The following is a 15,378-nucleotide window of genomic DNA, read 5'->3' as shown; positions in this document are numbered from 1 at the left end:
CATGAAAAGACACAATGAATTTTTTTTACAGAAACGTGAGGGGTGTACTCACTTTAGTGAGATACTGTATAAGGCCTTGTTGAGAAAACTGAAGCCAGATCTCTGAAGCAACTATATTGAAAAGGAAAAAAACATTACCAATATTTCCTATTGCTCAGCATAGTCACCTGTGTTCCACAAATGAACCTCACAGAGCTCAACCCAGCTCCAAATTTTTCCAGGGCTTCATGTCCTGCACGAATAACTTCAGGGTGGCTGGAAAGGCCAAGGTAGTTATTGGCACAAAAATTTAAAATGCCTAAAAGAGTAAAAATACAGTTTTATTTAATCCAAACACTTTTAAAACGAAATAACACCATCTAATGAAGGTGAAAATTTCATACAAACACATTTCTTAGTATAAAGTATGAATTAAATACCAGCGGCAGGCCATTGCTCTGAAAGAAGATTGGAGTTGCCATCCAATGGACACGTATTAGTAATATTTTGTCACAAGAAGCTGCTTGTTTGTTTGTTTGTTTTTTTTAATTGATGGGGTTTCTTTAAAAACATTTAGTGCCGGTTCACACTAGACGCGGCACGACTTGCAGGTCGCCTCACCGAGGCGACCTGCACACGACTGCCGGGGCGACTTGCAAGACGACTTCTGTATAGAAGTCTATGCAAGTCGCCCCCAAAGTAGTACAGGAACCTTTCTTCTAAGTCGGAGCGACTTGCGTCGCTCTGATTAGAACGGTTCCATTGTACAGAACGGGAGGAGACTTGTCAGGCGGCTAGGTCGCCTGACAAGTCGCCCCCGTGTGAACCGGCTCTTATGAAAGCCAGCCAGAAAGTATAAGGCTGCACTCACACTTTAGCGTTTTGAATCGCGGGCAGATTTGCTGCGAATCTGCCCGTGATTTGAAAGCGCTGTTGTGTGAATGGCAAATCACAGGACTCGCATTTGAGATTCCACTCATTTGAATGACACCTCAAATTGCAACGCGGGTCTGCCACGATAAATCGCTCTGCAATAGCGGCAATACGCATCGCGGGAAGCATGTCGCCCAAAAATAGCTCCTGAACTTTTTTGGGTGAAATGCTTTGCGCGATGCATGTTGCTGCGATTTGCCAAATGAAAGGTATCTCAAATGTGAGTCCTTTGATTTGCCATTCACACATCAGTGCTTTCAAATCGCGGGCAGATTCATGGCAAATCTGCCCGCGATTCAAAACGCTGAAGTGTGAATGCAGCCTAAGAGGAACAGGCCAAGAAAAGTATAGTAGTTGATATCTAAAAAGGTACTGAAATGCCTGTGAATCCAAAGTTGGAAAGATGGAGAGCGCTTGCAGGAGACGAAGGCCTTCATTAACTTAAAGTGATTGTAAAGGCAGGAGGTTTTTTATCTTAATGCATAGAATGCATTAAGATAAAAAAAAAAAAATAAATAAAAACCTGTGTGCAGCAGCCCCCCCTCATTCTTACTCAAGCCCCATCTCTATCCAGCGATGTGCACGATTGCCTTCTGGGACCTTCCCTCGATTGGCTAAGACACAGCAGCGACACCATAGCTGTCAAAGTCATATAACACACACACGGGAGACTTTAGTATCGCTTTAAAAGCTGACCACATTCTAGTAAATTTTTGTACAAACATTCATACAAAAATTCTACGACATGACAAATGTCGGAAAGTACTTTTAACAAACGAACGAAAACCACATACACTGTTGGAAATGTGTTGATTCAAAAAAAAAAAAAAAAAAACAAAAAAAAAACAATTTACACCCCCCCACAATAGTATTTAAAGCACCCAGCTTAGTCTAATTGCGGAGCTATATCTTTGTTATTGAGTGTATTTTTATTGCTTATTGTATTTTTTGTTTGGCAGTAGTGCACTGCCCTTTGGTGTAAACTTGAATATTTAATAAAAATAGAATAGGAAATTAAAGGAACGTTTTTAAATACATTTTTTGAATGAAAATTCTGCTAGTGTATGGCTAAGCTTAAAGTGACATTAAAAGGTTAATTTAAAAAAATAAAATAAACAGGTTATACTTACCTGCTCTGAGCAGTGGTTTTGCACAGAGCAGCCCTGATCCTCCTCTTTACGTATCCCCCTCTTCAGCAAGTGCCTCCAATAGCGAGCCGCTTGCTCTGGGGGCACTGGTGCATGCTTGCTCCTGAGCCCCACTCTGTGTCCATAAGACACACTGGCTGTGATTAATAGCAGGAGCCAATGACTCGCACTGCTGTCTCAGCCAATAAGGAATGAGAGACCCGGGAAAAGCTCAGCTCTCATGCACATCGCTGAATAAAGAGGGAGCTCGGCTGAGTATTAGGGTGGACTTGGGGGGGGGAGGGGCACTATACACAGAAGGTTTTTTTTACCTTCCACTTTAAGTTCCATGGAGCAACTCAAATGCATAAAAAGTAACTTTATCTTGAGGGAACAGTAGTCATCACCTCTAAAAATCAATTATCATATCTCAAAAGGCATAATCAGACTGTTACAAATGTTTAACCGTTTGCCGACCTCCTTACTTACTTGTACGGTGGAAAGGTGGCTCTGCTGCGCCAGATCACGTACTAGGTATGCGATCTAGCACTTCCAGGTTGGGGGCGTGTGACATTGGCGATGTGATTTTTACACAGCAGATGCTGGCCAATGGATGACCGCCAGCACCTGCCAGTCGTCCGGAAGACACACAGGACAGAGCTCTGCCTATGTAAACAAGGCAGAGCTTGTTCCTGTAAGCGTGTAAGGTTATGGATTTTCTTTCCCCACAAAGCAGGGAATAATATCCATCACTTCCCTTAGTAAAAGTAGCACACATAGTACACCAACACACTGGCTAGGCACAAAGTTAACCCTTTGATCGCCCTAGCTGCTTAACCCCTTCCCAGCCAGTGACAGTTTTTTTGTCTTTTTTAGCAGCGATCACTGTTATGTCACTGGTTCCCATAAAGTGTCAAAGTCCAATTGTCTACCGCAATATTGCAGTCCTGCTATAAGTCGCTGATCGCCGCTATTACTAGTAAAAATAAAATTCCAGTAAATGAGATAGATACGTAACGTGTTAATTTTTTACGAAAAAAAAAAAAATTAATTCATTTTCCTTTAGGGGGTGTGGCAGGGGGGTGTTCTATACCTACATACTTTGGCTAGTAGGTGTCCCTCATCCCCATCTCAAAAAGTTGTGAGGTATGCACATTCCACAGTAATGGTCCATCTGAGCATGAGAAGGTAACTATGTTTCTATGTACAGAAAAACCATGGCGGATAAACATAGCTACATTTGCAGGGGCGATAGGCACCAGCGCAAATGGCAGCAGTAATTTGCCGATTCTTGCAGCTGTTCCAGCAACTTGTGAGTGACTAGCTGTGGCTGCCGGGCCCACTTCAATGACAAGTCAAGGGCGGCTACTAGGAGGTGCACCGAAATTTCGAGTGCCGCCCATTGCGTGAGTGTCACCCTGGTGCGCCCAGTCCTCCAAGCCTCTCTGCAATCTCCGTGTATCACGGAGCTCAATTGTCCGGGCTGTAGTAACAATGTCCCGCCTCCTGTGATAGACGGCACACTGATCCAATGGGGGGACATTAAATCAGTGTGATGTTACTGCAGCCTGGGCAATTCAAATTCAGCTCTGACACATGGAGATCGCCACTCTGATCCGGGCACAGGCAGGCTGCATGACGGGCACTGGTTAGGCTTTTGAGCACTGGTAGGCTGCATATGATGGGCGCTGGTGAGGCTGCATTGATCTCCTGTACCATGTCTGCAGTCTCTGACCATCTCCTGTACCATGTGTGCAGAGAGAGACTGCGGGCACGATACAAGACAGGGTCAGAGACTGCGGACACGATACAAGACAGGGCCAGAGACTGCGGACACGATACAAGACAGGGCCAGAGACTGCGGACACGATACAAGACAGGGCCAGAGACTGCGGACACGATACAAGACAGGGCCAGAGACTGCGGACACGATACAAGACAGGGCCAGAGACTGCGGACACGATACAAGACAGGGCCAGAGACTGCGGACACGATACAAGACAGGGCCAGAGACTGCGGACACGATACAAGACAGGGCCAGAGACTGCGGACACGATACAAGACAGGGCCAGAGACTGCGGACACGATACAAGACAGGGCCAGAGACTGCGGACACGATACAAGACAGGGCCAGAGACTGCGGACACGATACAAGACAGGGCCAGAGACTGCGGACACGATACAAGACAGGGCCAGAGACTGCGGACACGATACAAGACAGGGCCAGAGACTGCGGACACGATACAAGACAGGGCCAGAGACTGCGGACACGATACAAGACAGGGTCAGAGACTGCGGACACGATACAAGACAGGGTCAGAGACTGCGGACACGATACAAGACAGGGTCAGAGACTGCGGACACGATACAAGACAGGGTCAGAGACTGTATTTTTCTTGACCCTTTCTTGCACTAAAAAGGTGCCAATAATGGCCAACAATAAATTCATATTAATTTGAAATTAAATAAATTAATTGATATTAATTAAAAAGTTGAATTCAATTATATATAAAAATATATATATTTTTTTTTTAAAACTGTCATTTTCGGTATCGGTTTTTGGCCTAGTACATCCTTCATTTTCGGCACCAAAATTTCCATTCAGTGCACCCCCTAGCGGCTACAGCTATTACTTGTGGTGATCCCTGCTGGAAGCACACAAAATGCATCTAACAGTGATCACCACACTGAATTTGCACCAGTGCTACTTGCCTGTGCAAATTTAGCCTTACAGGAGGTTGGATCACAGCAGCAAATCAAAAAGGTACTTTGAGTTAGGAATACATATTTCTTTTAAACCAGAGTTTAGTGTCACTTTAGACCCCTTTCACACTCAGGAGTTTTAGCGCTAGATATAGCGCCTGAAAACTGCCTCCCATTCATTTCAGTGTGACTTTTCACACTGGGGCGGTGCGCTTGCAGGACGTTAGGAAAAGTCCTGCAAGCAGCATCTTTGGGGCGGTTCGGGAGCGCTGTGTACAGCGCTCCCAAAGAGCCTTGCCCATTGAATTTAATAGGCAGCGCTCCAGCACTCCTCTCCTACATGTAAAAATCTTTATTTTTAAATTACTCAGAACCTCCAAACATTATATATATATATATATATATATATATATATATATATATATATATATATATATATATATATATATATATATATATATATATATATATATATATATTTATTTATTTTATCAGAGACCCTAGAGAATAAAATGGCGGTCATTGCAACTTTTTTTTGTCGCACGGTACTTGCGCAACAATTTTTCAAACCCTCCTGCAGTAGCCCTGGAGACCGGCTGAGAGTCACGTGACTGGCCTAAAGATCACTCTAAAAATGGTATTTACACGCTTTGTTTTAATAAAAAGACGTATATAGCATGGTATGCTTTGCTATAATAGAGGGCAGTGATTATGTGTAAACTTTTGTTTCTGCTAATCGCGCCGGGGAGGGGGGGGGGGGGGTGTTGGCGGTGACATAGACACGGAGCTGACAGGCAGGGAGGAGGGGGTGAGGGGGAGAGAGGAGAGCTGCGGATGACAGAGGGGCATACGCTGACCACGGTGGTCAGGGCTTAGCAGCCGTGATTATCGTGGTCGGCACAGAGAGAGGGACACAGGAAGTGGCAGGATCAGGCAGGTTTTTTACAATTTAGAGAGGGGCAGATTACACAGCACAAGCACTGTGCTGTATAACACGCTTTAAGGGAACAGGATCTCTTTTTTTTAGGTTAACAAACACTTTAAAGTGATTGTAAAAGGTACATTTAAAACAAATAAAAATAAGTAAACATATCATACTTGCCTCCACTGTGCAGCTCGTTTTGCAGAGTGGTCCTGAACCTGCCCTTCTGGGGTCCCCTGGCAGCTCCTCCCCACATCTGATAAACCCCTCGGAGAAGCGCTTCCCCAAGGGGGTTACCTTGCGGGCGCGTTCCTGAGTCCAGCATAGAGGCCGAATGCAGGACTCGGCCTGGACCCCCCCCCCCCCCCCATTGGAAGAGTTCCCCTTTATCCCTGTTCCTGGGAACAACCCAAAATTTGAGATTTTCTCCCTTTCTGTGAAAACGGTAAAAAGAACAAACAGGACTCCACACAGTAACTTGCAGTTACTGTGTGGAGGGTATAGAAGGAATTGCTTCCAATGGATTGTATCCCAAACATAGGTGGTAGGTGATAGACTGCATTGGGGTCTAGGTCTAAGGCTGCTACCTTTCTGATAATGACAATGGAGGCATTACCACAGTGAACACTTGGGTGATTGGAGCGCGGATGTAAGAAAAAAAAAAAAATAATGTCTCACTTGATGAAATTTAAAGTTGTTTATTGAAGATAAAAGTAAACAAGTAGAGCCAACATGAACAATAGTTCTTGCCAAACCAATTAACCTTGTATGAGGAGGTGAGTTGCCATCTAGATAAAGGAAGGCCCATAGACATGGTGTATCTGGATTTTGCAAAAGCATTTGACACAGTTTCCCATAAACATTTACTGTACAAAATAAGGTCTGTTGGCATGGACCATAGGGTGAGTACATGGATTGAAAACGGGCTACAAGGGCGAGTTCAGAGGGTGGTGATAAATGGGGAGTACTCTGAATGGTCAGGGGTGGGTAGTGGAGTCCCCCAGGGTTCTGTGCTGGGACCAATCCTATTTATTTTGTTCATAAAGACCTGAAGGATGGGGTAAACAGATCAATCTCTGTATTTGCGGATACTAAGCTAAGCAGGGCAATAACTTCTCCGCAGAATGTGGAAACCTTGCAAGAAGATCTTAACAAATTAATAGGGTGGGTAACTACATGGCAAATGAGGTTTAATGTAGTAAAATGTAAAATAAATGCATTTGGGTGGCAAAAATATGAAGGCAATCTATACACTAGGGGGAATCTAGGATGGAAAAGGAACTGGGGGTCCTAGTAGATGATAGCAGCTTGGCATTGCATGCCATTGCTGAGTCTGCTAACAAAGCAAACAGAATATTGGCATGCATTAAAAAAGGGATCAACTCCAAGACTCTGGTCCGGCCGCACCTAGAGTATGCTGTCCAGTTCTGGGTATCAGTCCTCAGCAAGATGTACTGGAAATGGAGTGAGTACAAAGAAGGGCAACAAAGCTAATAAAGGGTCTAGAGGATATTAGTTATGAAGAAAGGTTGCGAGCACTGAACTTATTCTCTCTGGAGAAGAGACGCTTGAGAGAGGATATGATTTCAATTTACAAATACCATACTGGTGACCCCACAATAGGGATAAAACTTTTTTGTGGAAGGGAGTAACAAGACAGGTGGCCACTCATTAAATTAAAATAAAAAAAAGGTTTAACCATAAACTACGTAGAGGGTTCCCTTTCACAGGTGGTGGTCTCAGCAGGGGGGGGGGGCATCGATAGTTTAAAAAAAAACTAACAGATAAAAGCACCTGAACAACCAAAACATACAGGGATATACAAGGTAATACTGACTTATAATCACACACATAGGTTGGACTTGATGGACTTGTCTTTTTTCAACCTCACCTACTATGTAATTATGTGACAAGTTTCAGGGGAATTGCCTCCCCCTTCAGTGCAATTCTTAGATGTGATGGCTGTCTCTGTTTCTTTTTTAGGCTTTTTATTTACATCTGGTGATCCAGATGAAATCTAGCTGGATTACCGGATGAAAATAGCAAACATCACAATGTTTGGTATAAGGTGGAGGAGTAGTGCCCCATTGTTGGTATCATTGGGAGGAATAGTTCCCCATTGTTGGTGCCAGTGGGAGAAATGGTTCCCCATTGTTAATGTAAGTTTGTAGAATAGTGTCTTGTATCAGTGGGAGTATAGTGTCTCAAGGGCCAGAATAAGCCAAGTAAAGGGCCGCATCTGGCCCTCAGGCCGCAGTTTGGAGACCACTGATCTACATAATCAAACAAATACACGTCACCGACAGCTCCAGATCTCATACAAAGGATTGGGAACCAGGTCCTGATCACATGATTGCCATCACAGTGATCACTCTGCAAAACCTGCCCTTGTACTCATTCCTCCTGAATGGAGAAATGATTGAATGTTTTTCTCCTAGTCAGAGAAAAAAGGTGTTAAATAAAATAAATAATAATAATAATAATAATAATAATATACAACAAGCTAGATCAGGGTATTATTCTGATTGGGTGAATATTAAAGAGGAACTCCACCTTAAACAAAAAATATTAAAAGCCAGCAGCTACAAATACTGCAGCTGCTGACTTTTAATACATGGACACTTACCTGTCCCAGGGTCCAGCGATGTCAGCAGCCGAAGCATCGCTTGTCTCTCGGCTGCCCCCACCGCTATCCTCGGTCAGGGAATCAGGAAGTGAAGCGTTGCTGCTTCACTGCCTGGTTCCCTACTGCGCATGCGCGAGTCGCGCTGCGCGTCTACACTGGTCGCCGTTGTGTTGTGGGAACTGTGTGTTTCCCACAACACAACGGGGGGGGGGGGGGGCAGAATTTGCGGCTAGCTATTCCCGGAAGTGGGTGAAGATACCTGTATTATACGGGTATCTGCACCCCCCTGAAAGGTGCTAATTGAGGCACCGGAGGGGGGGGAGGAATCCGATGAGCGGAAGTTCCACTTTAATGTATTTTAGACCTCATCCACATGGGATAACTACATACGTGCCCCATGCAAGGCTATGTTTTAATGGCCCAAATCATTTTAGTTATACCGCATACAGATGTGTGCAGAACTAGACACCACATGCATTTGCATGAAGCATTTTTTTTATGCCCCCAATTACATCCGTGCCCTGTGCAGAGCTGTGTTTACCTGCACGGGGATGCACAAGTGTCACATGCATCCCCCTAAGGGCAGTCCCATAGCCGTCTTTTGGGATAAAGTGGCTGCATGGATACAACTACTGCTTCCCATTTGACATCTGTGCGGGTGCACGACCCCGAATGCACCCAGGCCGAGTTCAGGGGACACACATCCACATCATATTGGGACACAGCAGCTGAGTCCATGCATCCACTCTGTTCCAATAGACATCTATAGGACTGCCCGCAAGGGGGATGCACGTGACTTGTGCATCCCTGTGCAGGTAAACAGCTCTGCACAGGGCACGGATGAAATTGACCTTAGATCTCATTCACATGGAGCATAAAAAATGTTTTGTACAGATGCTTGTAGTGTCTAGTTCTGCACATATCTGTATGCAGTATAACAAAGTAATTGGGCCATTCAGACAGGTACTGGGGGCCATTACGTACATTTTGCTTAGCGATGTAAAATAAAATTAAAGGGGAAAAAGGAGATATACATACAATCTTACAAAAGTGAGTACACCCCTCACATTTTTTGTAAATATTTTATTATATCTTTTCAACACTGAAGAAATTACACTTTGCTACAAATGTAAAGTAGTGAGTGTACAGCTTGTATAACAGTGTAAATTTGATGTCCCCTCAAAATAACAACAGCCATTAATATCTAAATTGCAACAAAAGTGAGTACACCCCTAAGAAAAAATGTCCAAATTGGGCCCAAAGTGTCAATATTTTGTGTGGCCACCATTATCCAGCACTGCCTTAACCCTACTGGGCACGGAGTTGACCAGAACTTCAGATTGCCACTGGAGTCCTCTTCCACTCCTCCATGACAACATCACGGAGCTGGTGGATGCTCCTCCACCTTCCGTTTGAGGATGCCCCACAGATGCTCAATAGGGTTTAGGTCCGGAGACATGCTTGGCCAGTCCATCACCTTTACCCTCAGCTTCTTAAGCAAAGCAGTGGTTGTCTTGAAAGTGTGTTTATCATGTTGAAATACTGCCCTGCGGCCCAGTCTCAGAAGAGAGGGATCATGCTCAGCTTCAGTATGTCACAGTACATGTTGGCATTCATGGTTCCTCCCCAGTGCCGGCAGCACTCATGCAGGCCCAAACAATGACACTGCCACCACCATGCTCGACTGTAGGCAAGACACACTTGTCTTTGTACTCCTAACCTGGTTGCCGCCACACACGCTTGACACCATCTGGAAAAAAAAAAAAAAAAAAATAATATATGTATCTTGGTCTCATCAGACCACAGGGCATGGTTCCAGTAATCCATGTCCTTAGTCTGCTTGTCTTCAGCAAACTGTTTGCAGGCTTTCTTGTGCATCTTCTTTAGAAGAGGCTTCCTTTTGGGACAACAGCCATGCAGACCAATTTGATGCAGTGTGCGGCGTATGGTCTGAGCACTGACAGGCTGACCCCCCACCCCTTCAACCTCTGCAGCAATGCTGGCAGCACTCATACGTCTATTTCCCAAAGACAACCTCTGGATATGACGCTGAGCACGTGCACTCAACTTCTTTGGTTGACCATTGCGAGGCCTGTTCTGAATGGAACCTGTTCTGTTAAACCGCTCTATGGTCTTGGCCACTGTGCTGCAGCTCAGTTTCAGGGTCTTGGCAAACTTCTTATAGCCTAGGCCATCTTTATGTAAAGCAACAATTATTTTTTTCAGATCCTCAAAGAGTTCTTTGCCATGAGGTGCCGTGTTGAAACTTCCAGTGACCAGTAAGTAAGAGAGTGATAACACCAAATTTAACACACCTGCTCCCCATTCACACCTGAGACCTTGTAACACTAACGAGTCACATGACATCGGGGAGGGAAAATGGTTAATTGGGCCCAATTTGGACAAATTTCACTTAGGCCTCTTTCACATGGGTGGACCGTTCAGGTCCGCCTGTCAGTTTTTTTTAGGCGGACCTGAACGGACGCTCCATACAGGTCCGCCTGTCAGTTTTTTTTAGGCGGACTTGAACGGACGTTCCATACAAGTCTATGGAGCGACGGATGTCAGCGGTGACATGTTCCGCCGACATCCGACCCGCTCAAGCGTGACAGATGGAAACCCTATTTTTCCATCCATCTGGCAGATCGGATGAAAACGGACTCTATGGTTCATCTTCATCCGATCCTCCATAGAGGAGAGCGGCGCTCTGACAGGTCAGTCCCTGCACAGTGTGCAGAGACAGACCTGTCATCTGCCTGCTCAGCAGGGATCGACGGAGCGATCTCTGCTGAGCAAAGCGGAGCCCGTACACGGACACGTCCATGTGAAAGGGCCCTTAGGGGTGTACTCGCTTTTGCTGCCATCTGTTTAGACATAAATGGCTGTGTGTTGAGTTATTTTGAGGGGACAGCAAATATACACTTTTATACAAGCTGTAGACTACTTTACATTGTAGCAAAGTGTAATCTCTTCAGTGTTGCCACATAAAAATATATAACTAGTATGAGGCTTAAGGTAGAAGAAAAAAAATAAGATAAAAAGTGCCTTGTTTTTTTCGTTACCCTACTAGGCCGGGCTGGGACAAGGTGTGGGCAGAAGGGATGGCTGCCCTGGGCACAGCATATATTGTATGGATGGGGGAGCCGCAAGCTCCTTCTATTATAGAGCTGACAGGAATAGTGACAGCGGCATCACTACTTCTATCAGCCCAGAGCTGGAATCAGCAAGGAGAGGATGAGAGATCCGGGAGGTGGTGTATGCTGTGCTCTCTCCCTCCCTCCTAGCAAGTTCGTACATAAGGGGGGGCACAATTTGCCAGCTTTGCCCTTGGCAGTGGCATTGCTAGGAGGTGGCTACTGGGGATATAGCCCCGAATCTGGGGCCCATAACCCCAAGTCTCTAGGACAGGGGTCAGCAACTTGCAGCCTTGGGGCCGCACCCAGCCCGCCACCGCTGAATGCGGGCACCCAGCCATTTTCGCCGCTGCCCTCTTCATTGGACAGCAGCAAGTATCACAGGGCTGGATGGGGACGGGAACTGCTGGATTTAACTTTTTACATTAAACAGCAGGTGATTGTTTGCTAGGATTGCTAGGCATCCAATCACCAGCCTGTTAATGTGAAAAGTTAACTTCAGTAGTTCCGGCCCCCATCCAGCCCTGTGATGTCAATCTCTGCTGCTCTTATTGCTGTACACCTGTGTAAGGTAAGAGTTCTACATACACAGTGTGTGTTTGTGGGAAGCAGGGGACAGAGGGTACTATAGAATACACATAGTATATGGTATTGCTGTAAGCATTAGGAATAAGAGGGGTTTTTATGGGGTTTTTTGTGTGGTCATGCTAATGGTAAGAAATATACAGCTAAAGTTTAAGAAAAAAAAAGTGTTTTACTATTTTTTGCCCAGTTTTAAATTTATTAAACAAAAAAATAAAAAAAAATATTAAAACTTTTTTTGTATAATAATGATATTATTAATCTATTAACATTTACTACCAAATGAAGGCCCAATTTATCCTGGAGGGAAAAAAAAAAAAAAAAAAAAAGGTGGGGGGGGGGGGGGGGGGGGAGGGTATAATGCACCTGAATACACTAAGGTCTAATTCACGCGAGTGATCAGCCCCATTTATTGATTTAGCATTGCAGAGCGGTTTGTTTATTTTGTCCTAGCACTGAGCTGTGTACAGGCAACCCATGTGATAACTAAAAAAGGGATTTCTTGTGCTAACCAAAAGTTATTTAAGGGTGCAGCTACCTGTAAATACAAAAAAGCTCAAAACATATTATATTCCAAAAGAACAGGCGCACATCCACTAATTCACAATAACCAAAAACAGTGAACATATGTGAAACAATGTAACCATTAGATTATCTAAATAACCAAATATTACCATATAGGTTTTGTATAAAAACAAAAAACTATAATTAAAAAATGAAAAAAAACACAGTGAAAAAAAATGTCCATGTGAACAGTGATCACACCCAGTTGATGCCTTCTATGGAGAAAAAGCGTCGGGTGGAGCAACCGATTCTGACGTCATTACGCTCGTTCTCATTCAGCTAGTTGGTTTGATCCTTGGCTGTTTTAGCTGTTTCAGCTATTTTTTATCTGTTCTTTTGCTCACGATTTTTATGTTTTGCTGTGATCGTTTTAGTGACTCTGTAGTGAAATAAACCTTTTTGAAGTTTATCTTCACTATGAAGCCTTCCTTTTTTATCCTCAACTGAGTGGCCAACTTCCAGTACCATCGTTTTGTGAGGAAACCCCGTTCAGGGTACTTTACTCCTTGATTCTGAATTCCAAGTTTATGGGAAAAAAGCACCTACTTTGGATCGGATGGGAAAGTATTTCCTGGATCAAAGAACAGGCGATAACGATCGGTGCTGGCAGGCTAATGCATCAGGCTCCTATGATCTCTATAATTTGAGGTCCAATTGATCTGGTAAGCGGCTTTTTGATAGATCTTTTGGCTGGAGGAGTATTCGAGTTTTTGCCCAAGTGTTAAGAAGTCTGCTTATATTTATTTCATCACATATACAGACTTTTGTTTTATATCAGTATTGATCACAAGTCTCACAGTGTGATCATCGCTCACTGTTCACAAGGACGCTTTAGGTTGCGTTTTTTTATTCATGTTTTTGTTTTAGCAATTTTCACTTTTTTTTTTTTTTTTTTTTTTTTTTTGCTCACTTGGATATATTATTTACCTTTGTTTTTACACAGATTTTTTGATTCTAATGCACAATAGGATATTTGCTTTATAGTATAACAGATCACTGCATCATGGTGTGATCACTGTTCACATGGACATTTTTTTCACTTTCATTTAATTATAGTTATTTGTTTTTACACAGAACCTATATGGTAATATTTGGTTATTTAGATAATCTATGGTTACATTGTTTCACATATGTTCACTGTTTGGTTATTGTGAATTAGTGGATGCGCGCCTGTTCTTTTGGAATAACTCATGTGATTGAACGGACACACAGGGACTGTACAGACTCCGATACACAGGGGTGGATGCAGTCCTGGATCTTGACATTTAATGTGTGCATACTGTAGAAATAAGTCAGCTACAGCAGAAATCACCTGGATGCATTTTCTGCCACTATAACATTATTTTCATAAAAAACACAACAGTTGTATTCATAGTGACTATAAAGATCCCAGCAGACAATGAATTGGTGCAGATGTGAAATATGCACTTTATAGAAGAACCAAATACCTGTGCTGCTTCCCTCCACTGTAATGTGAGCTCCTTGTTTGGAGGTGATGATCCTCTCTTTCTTCCACGTCCCCGCCTCCTTGATACTTTCCAGCTCTCCTTTCAGTATGCTCCTGAGATGGGCAACGCTGGACTGTGCCCGGCCCAAACTGGCAGACCCCCTGACAAGACCCCCGCTCCACATTGCTGCACACTCCAAACAGAGAAAGCGGAGAAGCGGTGATCACGTGAATGGAGGTGTGGACCTTGGCAGCCAATGATAATCCAGGACACGGCGCCGCCCAGACAGCAGGGCCATTTAACCCTTTCCTGAGAGTAGAGGCGTCCCTGGTCACAGTAGTCAGGTATCAGTGAGCCGCTCTCTCCGCTGTATTCTGAGGCTGATCACTCTGACATCAGCCAGCATTTCCGGTGTCCTCTAATGTTATGCCTCTGCTCCATTGTTACTATGGCGCTGCTGCACACAATGTATAGCTTTGTTTAAAAAAACGGTAATAACCTGACTATACGTCATGTATGCCCTCCCACAACAAGGAGAAGGAGGAGGTGATCAGTTGTGACCTGTGTGTGGGGTGACAGCTGGTCTGTCATCTCATGTGTCCCATCATCATCAACAAAGACGTGTTATAGGGCCATCTGCTGGTCCTAAAAGGAAGTAAGGAAAGAAATGCTGCATCAGAAGTCATCATAGGTTATACATAGCTACACAGTTGGTAAGGCTGAATGTAGACACCAGTTCATCCAGTTATTATTATATAGTGCCGTCAATTTACATATACATTATACATTCATATCAGTGCCTGTCCTCAAGTGGCTTACAATTTAAAGTTCTTAATAAGGATGAGCTCAGGCGTTCTGGCATTCAGAGAGCTTCCTGGTGGGTTCTGCACGTGGGCTGTGCGAACACGCCGGAGCTCATCCTTAGTCCCTAAGGGCTAGTTTACACTTGCTTCAAAACATGGCTTCGGACAGGCTTTGTCAAAGCTCTTTGAATTCCAGTTTTTGCTTTTGCTTGGTGCTTTGATGAGGCTTCGGTGGGGCTTCAAGCTAGCTTTGCCATAGCCTTCTATGGAGGCTTTAGAGACACTTTGAAGCACTACTAAAGCGACATGGGGTATAATTTTTGAAGCAAAGCAAAAGCAAGGTGTAAACAGGACTGTAAGCTAACCATTTTATTTAGGGACAGGATCTTTGACTAGTGTTCAGAGAGCTTTAACAATGTCATGCCTTCAGCAAGTGTTTATGTTCTTTTGTTTAAGACCCCTTTCACACTGTGCCGCCACCGGCGTCAGCGGTAAACTGGCGCTATTTTTAGTGCCACTTTACCGTCATTTTAGCGGTGCTATTCGGCCACTAGTGG

At 44.2% G+C, this 15,378-nt stretch overlaps 1 protein-coding gene across 1 annotated transcript in view; it reads right to left on the bottom strand.

Annotated features, from left to right (window-relative positions):
* GCAT (glycine C-acetyltransferase) overlaps positions 1-14,576 on the bottom strand; it is a 93,115-nt gene extending 78,539 nt beyond the window's left edge. Inside the window, exons 1-2 of the mRNA XM_073592569.1 lie at positions 14,019-14,576; positions 168-298 (exon numbers count right to left, since the gene is read on the bottom strand). Of these exons, the coding sequence (XP_073448670.1) occupies positions 168-298; positions 14,019-14,202 (315 nt within the window). The 5' untranslated portion in view covers positions 14,203-14,576. The remainder of the gene's footprint in view (positions 1-167; positions 299-14,018) is intronic.
* Between the last annotated feature and the right edge of the window lie 802 nt (positions 14,577-15,378).

Source organism: Aquarana catesbeiana, linkage group LG07, assembly GCF_042186555.1.
Source record: "Aquarana catesbeiana isolate 2022-GZ linkage group LG07, ASM4218655v1, whole genome shotgun sequence".
NCBI lineage: Eukaryota > Metazoa > Chordata > Amphibia > Anura > Ranidae > Aquarana > Aquarana catesbeiana.
This window is presented reverse-complemented; position numbering and strand designations above follow the sequence as displayed.